The sequence below is a fragment of the Hyposmocoma kahamanoa genome, unplaced genomic scaffold (assembly GCF_003589595.1).
Source record: "Hyposmocoma kahamanoa isolate Upper Pololo Valley unplaced genomic scaffold, ASM358959v1 88, whole genome shotgun sequence".
In the NCBI taxonomy this organism is placed as follows: Eukaryota; Metazoa; Arthropoda; class Insecta; order Lepidoptera; family Cosmopterigidae; genus Hyposmocoma; species Hyposmocoma kahamanoa.
Window position 1 is genome coordinate 10,097,303 of NW_020654466.1, and position 16,036 is coordinate 10,113,338.

At 35.3% G+C, this 16,036-nt stretch overlaps 2 protein-coding genes across 2 annotated transcripts in view; both read left to right on the forward strand.

Annotated features, from left to right (window-relative positions):
• Positions 1–198: 198 nt before the first annotated feature.
• On the forward strand, positions 199–4,604 carry LOC113235821 (AH receptor-interacting protein). Its single transcript, XM_026471729.1, has 6 exons — positions 199–415; positions 490–675; positions 851–1,013; positions 1,449–1,635; positions 1,871–2,013; positions 2,264–4,604. The coding sequence occupies exons 1-6, from the start codon at positions 338–340 to the stop codon at positions 2,488–2,490; spliced, it is 984 nt and encodes a 327-aa protein (XP_026327514.1). The 5' UTR covers positions 199–337; the 3' UTR covers positions 2,491–4,604.
• A 615-nt stretch (positions 4,605–5,219) lies between these two features.
• The window catches only part of LOC113235667 (tRNA (uracil-5-)-methyltransferase homolog A), a 30,334-nt gene continuing 19,517 nt past the window's right edge, over positions 5,220–16,036 (forward strand). The window contains exons 1-6 of the mRNA XM_026471500.1: positions 5,220–5,518; positions 6,699–6,849; positions 7,156–7,334; positions 8,235–8,555; positions 13,945–14,082; positions 15,276–15,391. Coding sequence (XP_026327285.1) covers positions 5,363–5,518; positions 6,699–6,849; positions 7,156–7,334; positions 8,235–8,555; positions 13,945–14,082; positions 15,276–15,391 — 1,061 coding nt within the window. The 5' untranslated portion in view covers positions 5,220–5,362. The remainder of the gene's footprint in view (positions 5,519–6,698; positions 6,850–7,155; positions 7,335–8,234; positions 8,556–13,944; positions 14,083–15,275; positions 15,392–16,036) is intronic.

Sequence of the window (16,036 nt, forward strand, 5' to 3'; positions counted from 1 at the left end):
TCAATTACGTAAAAATATAGCAACTAAAACGCATATTAACTTCTAAATGTTGGTGGCAATGGTCTTGTGTTACCGTTTTTAAAAAGTGCGATTTTTTAAATTAATATTTTGTTTCAATCTAAAATCGATTTTATATTTATATAGCTGACAGTGACGTTTGTTCCCATGTTCATGGTACACTAATTTGTTCCTTCCCCACCATAGATTCCCCACTTAGATGTTTGTCGTTTGTTTTTCGCGTTAACGTTAACGAGAAGGTTGTGGTTCAAGCAAAGATATATAAAGAAGTGTTTGGGTACAAGTGATTTTGTTTTTGTGGCTTGATTTCGTGAACACAATGACTAACGAACCCCCAATCGTCAAAAATATACTTCACGCTGGTCAAAAATATATTCCAATTGCTGATGGCAGCAAAGTAAGTAATAAAAGGATAAACACAACATGTTCTTGTTTTATGATTTGATTTACGAGGTCAAGTTAATATTCCAGGCACACTTCCACTTCCAAACATGGAAATTGGGCAAAGAGAGGGTCCTGTTAGATGATAGCAAGAAAATCGGAAAGAAAGAACCCATGGTTCTGGTTATCGGTCACAAGTTCAAATTAGAGGCTTGGGAGACCATAGTCAAACTCATGGCCGTGGGAGAAGTAGCTAGTTTCAAGGTCAAAAAAGAGGTTGGTACCTAAAGACATTGTTTCTGTTATACCTGTATATTTGTATGATGTGTACACAGTACAAGGGAAGTAGTCACTGACATGAGAAATAGGCAGCACTGAGCTAAATAAATTGTCGAAAAATATACAATTTCACAACCAATAATTTTCATACTTACATTAATTAATTTTCCAGTTAGTATACAGTTACCCATTTGTATCAAAGACACTCCGGGAACTGGGCAAAGACAAACACGTAATAAAACATGCTTGTACAATGACACTGCAGACTGAAGGCATTGGATATGATGACTTAGATGAACTTATTAGTAATCCTTGTGATTTGGAATTCATAATAGGTAAATTAAACTTTTAGCTATAATATTTATTAGCACAGCTTTCAGGGCCCAAATTGGACAGTAATTATAATAAATTTCTTCTTTAAAAACACTATTTATAGCATTAAAAACATAAATGTTATGTTGGTTAAGTATACTTAAAGTAATAGTTTATATTATAACTTTTCCGTTCACTGAACTGAAGTCGGAGGCACTGTAGAGTCAAAAAAAATAATTAATGCCTTCTATTAGCGACCATGACAATTGACCTGTGTCTATTGTAGCAAAGCCTTTGATAAAATTTGCCTTTATTTTTCTCTTCTGCATCATTATGTAACAGTGCTGGCCACATGTGACTCTTCGGACTGAATTGCAATGTCAAGTAGAAAAGCTGTCCTTTTCTAATAATGGAACAATTTATTACAAATAATTTTTATTTATTAAAAATTCATACAGAACTACTAAAAGTGGAGAGAGCAGATGAGTACAAAAAAGATCTATGGCAACTCAATACTGAGGAAAGGTTACAACTTATTCCCAAACTGAAGGAGAAGGGAAACAATTTGTATGGACAGAAAGCATATGATGAGGCCGAGAAAAAGTACCATGAGGCTATATCTATTTTGGAACAACTTATGATTAGGTAATTAATAACTACAATTGTTACTTTAGCTCTGATCTGCTATCTATCGCATATTCACCCGTATCCCATCCCACTGTAATGCTATGATCTGGCTGTCACCTGTTAAAGTTTTAGCAAAACAAATATTCACTTGTTCTGGCTTATACTAAGCACTTGTATTTATAAAACTATTGACTCATGTATGAACTTTTTACGAAAGGATCAATTATAGTATAAAGCTGATTTGTGTTTTCAGGGAAAGAAAATCTGATGACGAATGGAAGGATCTAAATAAAATTAAGCTACCAATCTTACTGAACTACGCACAATGCAAATTGGTAAACGGAGATTTTTACTCTGTTATAGAACACTGTAATACAGTTCTAGAGTATGAACCAGGTTTGTATATTTTTAACACTTTGCACATACAGTGTAGTAATTTTCTTTGTTTTACTTTTTTCTTCTGTATTATATTATATTATAGCATTTTTTAAATGGTTTCCTCTCTAATGGAGTTTTTTATCCTTACGTTTTTATATGTAAGTGGACTGTCAAAAAATAAAAATGGACTAGGTTTAACATAGTAAACTTTGTTGTAGTGTTCTTTTGTTGGACACCTGCTCTAAAACAATATCGTTTCACATTCCAGATAACGAAAAAGCATTATACAGGAGAGCCAAAGCACATGTTGGGGCGTGGAATCCGGACCAAGCAGAAGACGACTTTAAACGTCTTAAGTCTTTGAATCCAACAATGTCAACAATTATAGACAAAGAACTACAGAACATAAAGAAATTGCGGAAAGAAAAAGAAAATGAAGATAAAAACGTGATGAAAAAGTTATTTGTTAATGAGAGTGGCGTTGGCGATTCTTAGCGTTAATGTAGCAAGCTGTATTTATGGATATGCGTGTTATACGTGTTGTCTATGTGTCTTATTTACATTTTGTTTTAAACGTCTAAGGGATCTATATTAGAAGTAACAAAGGCATAGCTTTAAATAGTATTTCCAAAAATGTTTAATTGAAATTTCTTTTAGTGTTTCCAGTCTTCACAAGGGACATAGTATGATGTAGCGACCTCGGCACTCCAAGGTATTTCACTCTGTAATTGGCGTCGCCGAATATTGTAGCAAAATATCCGCAACTCCAGGGCTTACTGTGATACCAACATTTAAAGGGGTATGACCCATTAAAACGGCAGTAAGAGCACAATGATTATGCCTTTGAATTTAAGAAATTTTCCGGACACTTATAGACGTTCGTTGAGTATCAAAATAGCTTCCATGCTAGCATGCCTAAAGACCGTAGGGGTTGTCCAACTATCGTTGTGAGTAGTTTTTGTCTCATTGGTCTATTCCTTCTTTAATTTGGTGATGAAATATTTACGATCTTAGCAGAAGTGATAGTATATATGCGTGTTATAAGTAGAAAGCCTTCCTTGGAGGCGGCGCCCCTTCGCCTCCACGTCCATAGTGTGTAATCTACTGTTCTAATTATTCTTTGCTTAAGCCTGTGACTAATCTAGTTGGACAGCACTTTATCTGCTTCGTGTCTTTTTAACGCTGACTGTATGCTGGAGAAGTTAGTTGTTTTTGACATTTTGTTGAAACAAGGGTCTTGCACTAGGAGAACGGGGTTCAGGTCTTCGGGGAGGCTCATCACTACTAAGGTATATCTATGTCGTAGTTGTAGTTTGTGGACAAGCCATCTGTGGCCCTCTGCACAGTTGTTTTGCCACGTGAGGTCCCAGTGGCCAGGGATCAGCTGTTCACATTATTTTCTCGCCGAATCCCTCCGCTCTTTGAGCGAGACGCTCTCATAGGGCCTCTTGTAGCGAATCGGCATGGGGGCTCCTTATGTACCAAGTGTTTGCCGAGTTAATCACAGCCAAACTCTGGATTGATTACTTCAGAATAAGTTCGTGCCTGGCTGGGCATTTCACCTCTTGGACACTGTCTCGGCGAAACGTGGGAACGCTTTTCTTTGGAAGAAGGCCTCTGCGTGCCAGTCACTATCGGTCTGTCAGTACGAGGTAGAGTTGCAAATGGCCGCTCGCCGGGTCGTTTCTCTCTTAGGGATGGGTGATATCCAGGCTAGTATTTGTAGGGTTCTATAACGCAGAATCCGAAATGTAGGTTCGAGGCCCCACGACACGGGGACCATTGTTCCTGTTTTGTACCGGAGTTGATGCTAGCACCAAAATCGTTTCATGACTGGTGTTTGGAAATCCAAATCTCATAGCTTTCCACTCACTGTAGGACGTAACCTGTACCTAACGGGACATACTATTATTTCCCTATGGTGGCAGGGCTACCGTTTATCCTGAAACCCGGGCCAAAGAGGAGCTGCGCTAGTACCCTATCCCTCGGCTCAGCCCTCCAAGATTCTCCGTTCACGCGCACGGTGCTGGACGCAGTCCAGCATTAACGCTGCAGGATGCACATCAAAACCACCCACCACTTGCTACAGTCCACCTCCAGTATAACCTCGCGCCTGCACTAATAAGACTCAAACTGAAACTGAGAGTCGTCTGTGTTGGCCCCAAGGTGTACCCACTCCGTCCATGAGCGCTCTGCGTTAACGCAGACAGCTCAAGATCTTTGCACACTTGGTAGCAAGAGTAATTGGCATATACATATAGGTATACATAGCTGGAAAACAAAGGTACTACCATTATAATTATGTTTTATACTGAGTATTTATTTGATACAAAATTTAGTCTACTCTACGTAATGATACCTCATATTTATGAGCCAGATTAAAATAATTCTTTTTTATTATCTTACTCCATGTTTTGTGTACCTCAGAAAATTACTAATTACGCTTACACGACTATTTATCGTATTATTTAACCAATTTTGAAATGTGATAGTAATAATTATATACATTACTTCTTCGACGTACCTGTCATATTTCATATTGTGTACTTTTGTACAAAAATTATGTCTAAAATATATATAATTATTAGCTTGGAAAATACAAACATTCACTATTCTAATCGAATTTTTTGTTAATATTAAATTTATTGAACTACAATTAATTTGTTTTGTTATGCAACTTTTTCATATTTACATAATGATTATGGGTACTATTATTTTATTTTTCACGCTTTATTTAAAATGCAAGCAAGAATGTGGTCGTCCATTGAGAACTACGATTTCTGGGGGTCCTCACTTTGGTTCTCACACAGTACATTATAATAACTACCGTCATAACGATGACTGACGTGACGATACCATTCAACCGATTCATTATAATTGTTGCCATCCTTATTTATCTAATCAATTAACTATTTTAACTCCGACATATAGGGCCAAGACCACGTCAGGGTTTGATACATAAAATTTATTAAATTATTTACTTACGACATGAAGCTCAGTCAGGCTTGATGTGCTTTAATTACATACCAAAGAGCAATAAGGTACAGTGAAGGGCACATCCATTGAGTTATGGTCACAGCAAGTTTGAGACTTTCGACTTTGCACCGTTCTTATAGCAAGGGACGTAGTTTAGAGGATGGAATCTAAGCGGCAGCGGCATAGTCTCAAATGTCGCGCTCGACGTGCTCTTAACCCTGTAAATGACCAACGAACTCTGTATCGATTAATTGTTTTTTTTTGGAAATTTTGAAATGGAAACAAATTGCTCTAACGCGCATGCGCGTGTTAAATGTCATTAACGTCAAAACAAGAACATAACCTTACTTTTTTGCCATCTGCTGCTTAAAAGTTAATAAAGGAACTACAAATGTCTGTACAAAGTGATGTAAATGCTGAGATGATGACAGAAACACTAAGCGGCAATCAAACTGCTGAAGAATACGCTTACTTGGATAGAGGCGGCTTTTCCTCGGAGAAATTTAAAATTGAACTTCGTGGCCTTCCTAAATTTTATGGAATTGCTGTAAGAACCTTCATTATGCGTTATTTTCAGTGAAATTTGAATCGAAGAACTTGTTGGAGACTAAATGTACTCTATTTAATACTTTTCAATTCATAATATGAGACATATGGATCATATGTTAAGTAGACTGTGCATACATGAAATGTATATAAATTTCATGTTTTAAGTTTTTCGACCTCTTGAATTAGGCTATGTAACATATTGATTGGCCTGGACATTTTTCATCTACTACATTTTTTAAAAAGGTTAATACTACTTGTAACACTTAAGTTTAATGCATGTAATAATAATAAGCAAAAGCTCCAAAAAGTAAATTAAAAATGAGCTTATACAAAGTTGATTGTTACTGCGTTATATTTAAGTAAGGTACCGAAAACTTTTGTGCAAACAAACATATGGTAAGCACTGAATAAAATGCTGAAATTCCTGAAATGTCTTACCAACTTAATTTATATTTTAATGAAAACTGTTATTATTAGCAATTCTTATCTTAATTTATTTTATTGGTTCTATAATCTATAGCCAATAATATGAATTAAGCTGGTTACTAGAGTGTGGTAAAGGTTTTGAAAAAGAATGTATATTTTAGTTAAGTTAATAGTAGTATTACTTTGGGAAGTTTAGTATATTATTTGGAAGCAGTTTTTTCTTGTAGAATTGTAATTTGAACAAGCTTTTGATTGTTTGCTAAATATGATTAATTTTGTTGATATATTCTGTGCTTATCTTTAAGTAACTCATTGTAATGCACCTTAGTCAGTATTTTAATAGTTAATCACGGTTTGCTACACTTTCATTCGTTTTTCAAAGCTTTTATTAGTTCCCTGTGTAATATTAAGTATATTCTCAAATTCAGGTTTTATTTCAGTTGATAATATATTATTCCAACTGTATTGAAGGCAAAGTTAATATTATGTCATCTACATCTAAAAGTGCACTTGTGAGAATTTTTTTATATGTTGATATTTTTTAATGTTTAATGTATGCACTTTGAGAAAACTAAAAACCCTAAAAGTTTCATCTATTTGGGAATTAATCAATATGCACCAAATAAAGCGGGGAAAAAAGAGATATAATGGAGGCCTTTCACTTGCAGCAGGACATGGAACAAGACAGTACCAGAAAAGAAATTGAAACATTTTTAAAATTATTTCGTTCACACTTTCCTTTTAATTTTCAGGAGTTAAAAAAGCTTATGAATCAAAAGTTGGGATTAAATACAAGCAAAATCAAACGTCCCAAGAACGGCAGTCACTGGTTGTATGCCTGTTTTCAAAATGAGGAAGAGCGTACAAAAGCTATTGCTGCCCTTAATGGGTATTCATGGAAAGGCTAGTTTTTTTATTATTTAATGATCATTTACATATGTATATCCAAAGAAAATCTTGCTAAATCGTTAGTCTTGATGAATAATGAAAAACTAAAAATAAATCCTAGACTATTAGTAGAATTAATTCACATGAGTATTTGAAGTTAGTGAATTGTTTATTTTTATCTAAATTTTAATATTTTATTTACTTTTCACGCCTTAATGCTATCACAATGGGACCTGTTAAAAAATTTCATACTACTTGGTACTTAGTGCAACGGACTGGTGCCTATTTTGCGTCAAAAATTTTATACATCTATTTATTTAGGTAAATCCCTGATAGCAGAAGTAGCCAAGCCGGCCCCAGACCCATTGGTCAAAAAAAGAAAGCTAGAAGAAGATGGAATTGGGCAGGATAAGAAGAAGAAAGAGGATGACAATAGAAGTCAGCAACAGAGACTGGCTGAAGCCACTACTCCATATTATAATATACCTTATGAAGAGCAGGTAGCTTTATGAATGAATTCTTATACATGCTGAAAATGTATAATATTTAATGTTAATAATTTCAGTGCATATTTCTTTTATGATACCAAGTGGCAGGATGAACAAGTCATGCACCTGGTGGTAAAAGTGTCATCTGTCCATAGCAGTTGCAATGCCACTGCCACAGTGCCCATACCTGAGACATAAGTTGACAAGTCCCATGTGATTGTAATTTCACCACATAATGTACTGCTAATGTTAATAACTTGTGCCTCATGCAGAAGCCTCAAGTGTTATAATATTAAATAAAGATTAATGTGATAGTGCCATATATACAAAATATTTTGAGCCCTGTTTTGGTTACTAAAGATTATTATTGCGGATCGCGCTTCAAATTAGCTACACTGTGAAAACGTAGCTTCTATAATTTCATTTTACGTAAATACTGGTTCAAAATAAAATCTCTACTTGGTTTAACCCACCGCCTCTCAAGCTGAGCCCGCAGTCTCTTTTCAGAATGAATGTGCCAAATTTAATTTGAATTTACCAGGAGTATTTCGGTGAAGAAAACATCGTGATGAAAACCTCCACGTCGAGGAAGTTGGAAACCCTTGGAAAACGTGTAAAGTCCCCAAACCGCATTGGCCCCGCGTGGCGGACTATAGCATAAACCTCGCCTGAGCGGAGACCCGTGCACAGCGTGTCCGTGACGTGAAAACGGGTTGACGAATAATAGTTATTCATTGGAAATGAAACAATTTTTTTCGGATTTCAATTGCGTATATTTGGATTTCAAGCAAGCCAACGTTTCAAGTCCTATGACAGATGCTATGATCACTAGACCATAGGACCTGTAACAATTGCGAAAACTGCGTTAGAACTCGATTGTTGTCGTACCGCATACAAATGATATTGTTCCAGTTACAACTCAAAGAGAAGGAAATAAGGAACATTCTAATGAAATTTGACAATGAAATTTGGAAAATAGCGAAACAATGGCGTAGCAAAATAGAAGAACAACGTAAAGTGCACAATGGACTTAGTTTCCAACTGTTACCAATACAAAAGTCGCCAGTTACCGAAGGCTATAGGAATAAGTGTGAATTCACGGTTGGGATTGATGAGGAGACAAAATTCCCCACTGTGGGATTCAGGCTGGGAAGTTATGCTACAGGGACTGTCGCTGTTGGACCAATACAGTCGCTTATTCATATTTCTGAAAACACCAAAAAAGCTGTTCTGGTAAGCTAATTTCTAACAAATTTGTTACTATTGTATTTTAATACAGAATGATAGCTGTTCTGTATTAACCATGAATGAATAATATATAACTTTGCGATATGGCTCAATTTACATTATACTTAACAAAGATCTTTTTCTATAAGTCATGACAGTGAAAAGGCGCTGGTTTGGCTTAAACAAAGCGATTGTCTGCGACGCTGGTATTCTGCCAGGATCCTGGAGGACAGAGACGCCAGTCCTAATTGCAAATATTCCAATTCTCAATACAGGTTAAAATTGATCTACAATATGTTGTGAGTAAATAGGCGCAGTGCACGTGTGACCTTTTTGAATTTTCGTGCCCTTTGCCGGCTATCCATTTTAGGAGCGAGCGAGACGCGCGAGCCTTTCTTATTTTATTTATTAGTTATAATCAAAAATTTTGTAAAAAGAATATTTCGACGGCCCCACCGAATAAACGTGTATTATCAAAACACCAACTTTACAGGAAAAATAAAAAACAGAAAAACTTTAATAACTCTGCACCTGATGGTTTTTTTCTTAACAAATGTATGACGAATAAGACGACGTAAAATTAACCTAAATATTTACATAGTAAATAAAATTTTAAATTACATGGTTTTTAAGAAAATGTAAAAAAAGCATATTATTTTTTTATTCTTGCGAAAATAAATTGGCACACCAATCTCAAAGAACTTTGCACTATTATTAGTGTAAAAACAATACGCGACTAACAAACGTATTCATTCAATACACTAATAGTACAGGTAGGGAACCCATTCCGGATATTTTTCCAATATAAGTTTGCATGGATATTCGTGTAAATTATAGATGATGTCCGTTATGCTATTAAGTGATAGTGATTATATTTTGGGAATATTATCAACTTATTTAGTAAGGGTAAGTTAGTTTTATGTTTAAATTGTGTTTCAGGATAGTATATACAGAGTACCAGGTGCAAATTATATATGCTTAATAAAATTTAACACGTTGTATATATTGATTGAGACATTCCCAAATAAAGTAGAATCATTTATTGCCATAATATTTATAAAAACAAATTGCGTTAGTACACTTACAATGAAACGTAAAAAACTTAAAATAAATCAACTGAATTACAATTAATTAATTAATAAATTAACTGTGTGCGACTGAATTACACGAGTTAATTCCGCCTTCCCCTTTCCATCATCGCGGAACTACACGTAGGCTAGGGTACCACCCTTATGTTGTGGACATTCCTTTGATTCGCACGAAGCGTTACGCTTCCTCTTATATCTGGCGAACGGCTGTGGAGTGGAATTCCCTGCCTGCGGACTTGTTCCCTGAGCAATATAACTTGGACCTTTTCAAGGCGAGAGTGAATAGGCATTATTTAGGTGTGCATGCTACACCGTCGACCTCATCGTCACTTTCCATCAGGTGAGATTGAGGTCAAATGCGCACTTATTTTTATTAAAAAAAAACAAAAAAAAACACCTTAAATTAGTTCTTCTGTTTCACTTTCCTCCATGCTAGACATAATATTATTGTCAACTTGTACTGCTGGTACTAAACTTCTGTAAAAGTCCTGATATGGACGAGGTATCGCTTCTGAATCACATAAACTGATAAGATCTTTATACAAAGGCTTATTTATTGGCAGCAAATTTTGGTAAGCTGGCTGAGGTAAACCTAGGATGGGTTGTTCTGCCTTTCGCCGTCTGGAATTCATTCTTGTTACATAATGGAGTTTTAGCTGGTCTTCTTCTAAATAGTATCTAAAGAACATTGTATCTAGATTCGTAGGACAAAAGCTCACCTCTTTAACCTTGCTCCAGTAAACTTTCTTACCGTTAGAATCGTTTGACCAATTTCTACCTTTTATTATGTCTTTAAAGTTTAAAAAATCCTTTTGTTCCATGTGCGTAATTCTGTATTTATTACCAGATACTTTTGCATTCTCAATTACGTGGTACATTTGATCTGGATTATAAATAGTTTGCCTTTTTTTCGCTCGTTCTATCGTGGCATGCATAGAATCGCTGTGTTCAGATTGGCTGTGGCCCGTCTCAAAAAATCTATGCGTGATACTAATATTAAAAATCTTGCTTGCTAAGGCTAGCGTAGCAAATACAAATCTGTTTCGATTTTGCCCTGCACATGAGTCCGAATACAGAGATATATTGTTTTTACCCTGTGCAGCCTGCTCTTTTATAAACAGCCACAAACAGCTAGCAATCTCAATGGCACCTCGTTTTGCTACCTGACAATGCCATAAATAACAATAACCTGTGAGAGTCAACGTATCGTAGACTGTGAAGTTGTAAATAGGAAATTTTCTCTTATAGTAAAATATACCTATTTCACATTGAGGAACACTGAGGACCTTTTCCAAGTCAAAACAAGCCAACGCCGAATCATTTTTATCGAACTCCTGTTTTTCTCGTTCTTTAATTTGCCTCACCATTTCTTTAGCTTTAATATGTTTCTCATATGCATCTTTCAATTCTTCTTTGCGCTTATTGTCTGCATCTTTATAAATAGTACATGTTGCACACAGATCTTTTTTTGGTTTATGAAAAGAAAGATTAAATTTTGTGTTAAAAATATACTCGTATTGTCGTTTAGTCGCTTTGATAACGTGTTGATATTCTTCATTATTACTAATCCATTCCAAATAAAGGCGGTGCATCTTGGAAACGTTCAATGTTTCGTCCAAATATTCTTTCTGGCTATCTTTTCTAATGTAATGTGATTCAACTCTTTCAAATAGGTCAATATGTTTGATAATACTTTTTTCTGTTGAGTTTGTCATTTTTTTTGGCCGATTGTTATGAGTTCCTCTCAAGTCAGTCAATGTTTCACTTTTCGATGTTTTTTCTAACGCTGTGTAAACCACTTGTTGTGTAATAGTCAGTGTATTCAAAAACATGGTCTTGCAAACTTTGATAGAATTTGTTAGTTCAGCATTCGATGGGAGTCTGTATTCAATTGTTTGCGTTCTATTATTTGTACGTGCTAGAGTCATTTTCTTTATTCCCTGTGTTTTGACATACCTCACGATGAAGTCCCACTGTCTTTCGTGATCCCCGATAGCCCAGAAGTTATTGAAAATTCTTGTTCTCGTGCTGTCATGTATTTTCTCGAAGCATTTTGCTTTGCAAGTGCATGGTAATCCTATTCTTTTTTCTGGCTTAACCTTTTTTAATCTGGTACTCTCGTATGATTGGCCAGTGTTTTTCAAAATCTTGTTTTTATTGTCTTTCCATTTGTGTTCATTTCTTTTCCTTTTTCTTGAAATGCGTGTCTCTAAAATATCTTTGTTTAATTCATTTTCTTTTTCGATGCCTTCTATAATGGCTTCTATATCTGATACACTTTGAAAATCATTATCATTGTTTATGAACAATACACTTGGCGAAGCTATAAAATTGATTTTTGTAGATTCTAGGGTCTTTTGTACTTGAGTTGGCGGTGTGTTTGTTAGAGAGTCGTTATTATTATTACTATTTAACAAAAAATCTGATTCATTTGGGATTTCATCTACGGTGTATCTAAAGGAATGAGAAATATCTAACAGACTAGTTGCAGGATTATTTGACGGTTCCTGACTTTCAGACTGAACTTCCTGACTTTCAGACTGAACTTCCTGACTTTGAGACAAGGGCTGGTTACACGTGAATGATTCCTGGTCTTCTTCAAGAGGAACAATCCCCTCGATATTAATAGAGGTTTTCAACAGATAACTAAAATTACCTGAAAAAACACGTTTAGTTATGGTTAAAGAGTATTTAAGTAACCATAAGGAAAAGATAAATACATTTTTTTTCTCTTAAAAAAATTAAAACAATTGTTTTTTTTAAATTCATTATTTAACTATAATATCATCATATATGATGATGATGATGACTATAATATCAACTATCATAATTTCTTTTGTACTTTGTGTTTCTTTTGTAGGTCCGTTCTTATAGCATGCGGCATAGAGTTGAATTTAGTCTTAAGTGTTAGCTTATTGTGCACTTGGCCCTGTACAAAAACAATACTTACATGTATTTGAAGAAACGTCCATATCAGTGTTAATGTTGTCTTCGTCATCTGAAAAAGTTCGTATTCAAATAATTAGATACTTGTGTCCCACGTCACATAATATTTATTACATTATTTCCCCACTTATAACAAGTAGAGAGTATAGTTTATGTAGAGGACTGATTAGAATTTATCGGTCTATATTTGACTCGTATTATTAATGAGGAAGTAATAAAAAGTAGATAAATTTTAAATTTAGTAAACTTAGTTAGCTATAAGTAATTGATAAACAAGTATTATGGGTTACATACCTTTACCTTTTTCTTCACCATTGTCAGCATTTAAAATCATGTTTAACATCTTTTTGCACCTTGATTCACTCATTTTTTCATTAATATCACGCAGTTTCAATTAATAAGTTGTTTGTAAACACAGATAACCTCCTATTTGTAAATAGCGCTCACGCATGACTGTCGAGTGTCGATGTCCCGATAATAAATTTTTATTGCATAACGGGATGCCACCTTCCCCTCACCTCACCTCGAGTGTATTAGGGGAATACCCGGTTAGTAGGCTCGCGGCAAATAGTTTCAAAAATAATATAATGAATATTTACATACTAAACTTTTGTCTGTTATAAGTGTAACACTGAGTAATATTTCTACTTAGGTCTCTTATGAATTCTAAAAGCATTTACAGAATAACACTTCATTACAGTGGTGTATATAGGCTATTACGAAAATAAATACATGGCTTGCTTTTATTGCTTGAGGCATTACCAAAAACTAAAATAAATAAAATACAAGAATAAACGTGCAAAGTAGTTTTACAAAAATGTCAAGACGCGGTGTACGACTATACACGTTTTTTATTGTTTAAGCCTGAAGAGATTTATGTGTATAGAGGAGTATGCTTTTATTCGTGCGTAATTATTATATAAGTTTTCCCTACAAAATACATTTGATTTACATTTAAACTATGTATTTATGTTTTTTTTGCGTGAAAAAAATTTAGGAGGTTAATAATACCTATTAAAACCGAATAGCCTAAAAAAAATTTTTTTGTGTAAAAACTCTTGCACGTTTATTCGGTGGGGCCGTCGATTTATTAATCTAAACCTGGCGGCACAACAAACATCTGCCTAGGTTTATCCGTGCACCGCAAGAAATTTTGAGAGGGATCCATGACTAGAAAAAGGTTTAAGAAACCCTGCTGTATTTAAAAAATCATCAGTGTCAAAAAGAAATATTAACTTTTGGTGTGTGTGCATTATAATAATACAATTCCCAAGCATCCATCACTTCCATCACCGCGCAAGCAGATCTCATTCTGCCGCCGATGCCAAGAGTTAAATTATTAAAACATCTTTCATTTCCAGCTATTCCAAGACTTCGTCCGTAAATCCAGCATGGCACCATTTTCACCTGCTGATTATTCCGGTTACTGGCGTTATCTAACGGTTCGCCACTCGAATCATACTGGCGACATTATGTTGATTGTCGCTATACATCCTCAGGTAAGATTATCCGGTTAATGCAGATCACCCACCCGACGGCCTATAGGAAGTCTGCCTGCGCATCTACACCTGTATAAATGTATCGGACACAAAGCGCCTTAGTATAGTGAGATCTGCTTTACAAGAAGAGGTCACCGTCTGCTATTCCTTTAATAATTAAAAATATTAAATTGGTAAAATGTTTTAGTACAAAAGGCAATACTACTAAGTATGAATGTGATGACATTGGACCTGTCGTTGGACACGTTCTTCGAGCGGCATGCACACCGCTTTTTATAGTGTCGCCATCTCTGACGTCCCAATTTCGATGACCGGCCGGGACAATGTAGAAAAATTAACTTTACTATGTTATCTCGAGTGTCAGTGGGTGTTTGTGGAAACATTGTTGTTTCAGATTTCCATAGCACAAGTGCTTTAGTTACTTACTTTGGGAGCCGAGGAACGTATGTGATGTTGTCTAATATTTATATTATAGTATATTTTGAACCGACCTCAAAAAAAGAAGGAGGCATTTGTATGCATGTTACGCGATAACTCCAGCATTTGTGAACCGATTTTGATGTTTCTTTTTTGTTGGAAAGAGGGTACCTCAGATGTGGTCCCATTTAAATTTGTAGAAAATATTGCACCTCTAAGGATGGCAAGCTAGGGGATAAATTACTTTTGAGGTTGGTTTTTTAGTAATCTCTACTGTTTTTTATATTATCTGCCTAATACTTAGTAGTATAGAATTTTGACCTCAATTTCATGTCCTTAGGAGCAGAATTACTTAATTGCTTAATATGCCACGTGGTCTTCTAGGTATATAAGTTCAACTACTGCACTTGGATCTCGTTCTGAATCAAAAACAAAGTCAAATAGAGGTTCCAAATTTCACACAGCTTCATAAACTTTTTCTCAGATATCGCGCAGGTTTTCGTCTTTTTACTGCGTGAAGAACCCACCCGGGTATGTACCACCGGCCTACATAATTCGATTTTCGATTGAAGGTTAGCAATAACCAGTACAATCACAGGCAGAAGATACTTAAGATCCCACGACTGACAACGCATTTGAATTTTTAGAGGATACTCTTAGTATCGCAAAATTTCCATAGACGGAAGTAACCACTCTTCATTAGATGAACCGTGTAAATGACGTCAGATTATTTTACCATAAAAAAATATTCCTGTAAAATGTTTTTTTTTTTTCAGAAGCTTTCTACAGAAGAGTTGGACAAAATAAAAAAAGATTTAGTGGAACATTTTAGTTCCGACGAATCAGTTGCTTGTGGAATAAAATCTTTATACTTTGAACTTCTTATTAAAAGGTACGTAAATATAATTGATGGTAAATATGTATAAAATGCATTGTAATTGTATCTCAAACATCAATCTTTCCTTATGGGTTTCTCTTATATATTTGAGGGTGTAATATAATTGAGGCTATCAGTGTAAAAGTGGCGTAACGCCGTGAAATGCTTACAGAATATCTTCTATTCTTCATTATAACGAAGGAATTAAAATTAGCCAAATTAATTTCGTACATTGTTTTGTAATTATCTCTATAACCAATTTATATACTTTTTTTGTACATATATAATAATAACGCACACACCAGTGTTGGGCGTTAATCAATTAAATTTCAATCAATAATTCAATCAGATTAAAAAATCAATTCAATTGAAATCAATTGCAATTAAATCAATTGCGATTGATTTTAATTGCAATTGATTTTAATTGCAATTGATTTCAATTGAATTGATTTTACTTGCAATTAAATTTGCAATTAAAATCAATTCCGGTCGGTTGGGGGCCCCGGTTGGGAACCCCGGTTGGGGGCCCGGTTGGAAGCCCCGGTTGGGGCCCCCGGTTGGGGCCCCGGTTGGGGCCCCGGTTGGGGACCCGGTTGGGGGGCCCGGTTGGAGGCCCCGGTTGGGGCCCCCGGTTAGGGCCCCAGTTGGGGGCCCGGTTGG

Bases quoted from the DNA above. Each gene is read 5' to 3' on its own strand.
- LOC113235821 (XM_026471729.1), top strand. From the start codon at position 338: ATGACTAACGAACCCCCAATCGTCAAAAATATACTTCACGCTGGTCAA. The intron at 416-489 runs GTAAGTAATAAA...TTAATATTCCAG, and splicing joins CAATTGCTGATGGCAGCAAA to GCACACTTCCACTTCCAAAC. The intron at 2,014-2,263 runs GTTTGTATATTT...TTCACATTCCAG, and splicing joins AGTTCTAGAGTATGAACCAG to ATAACGAAAAAGCATTATAC.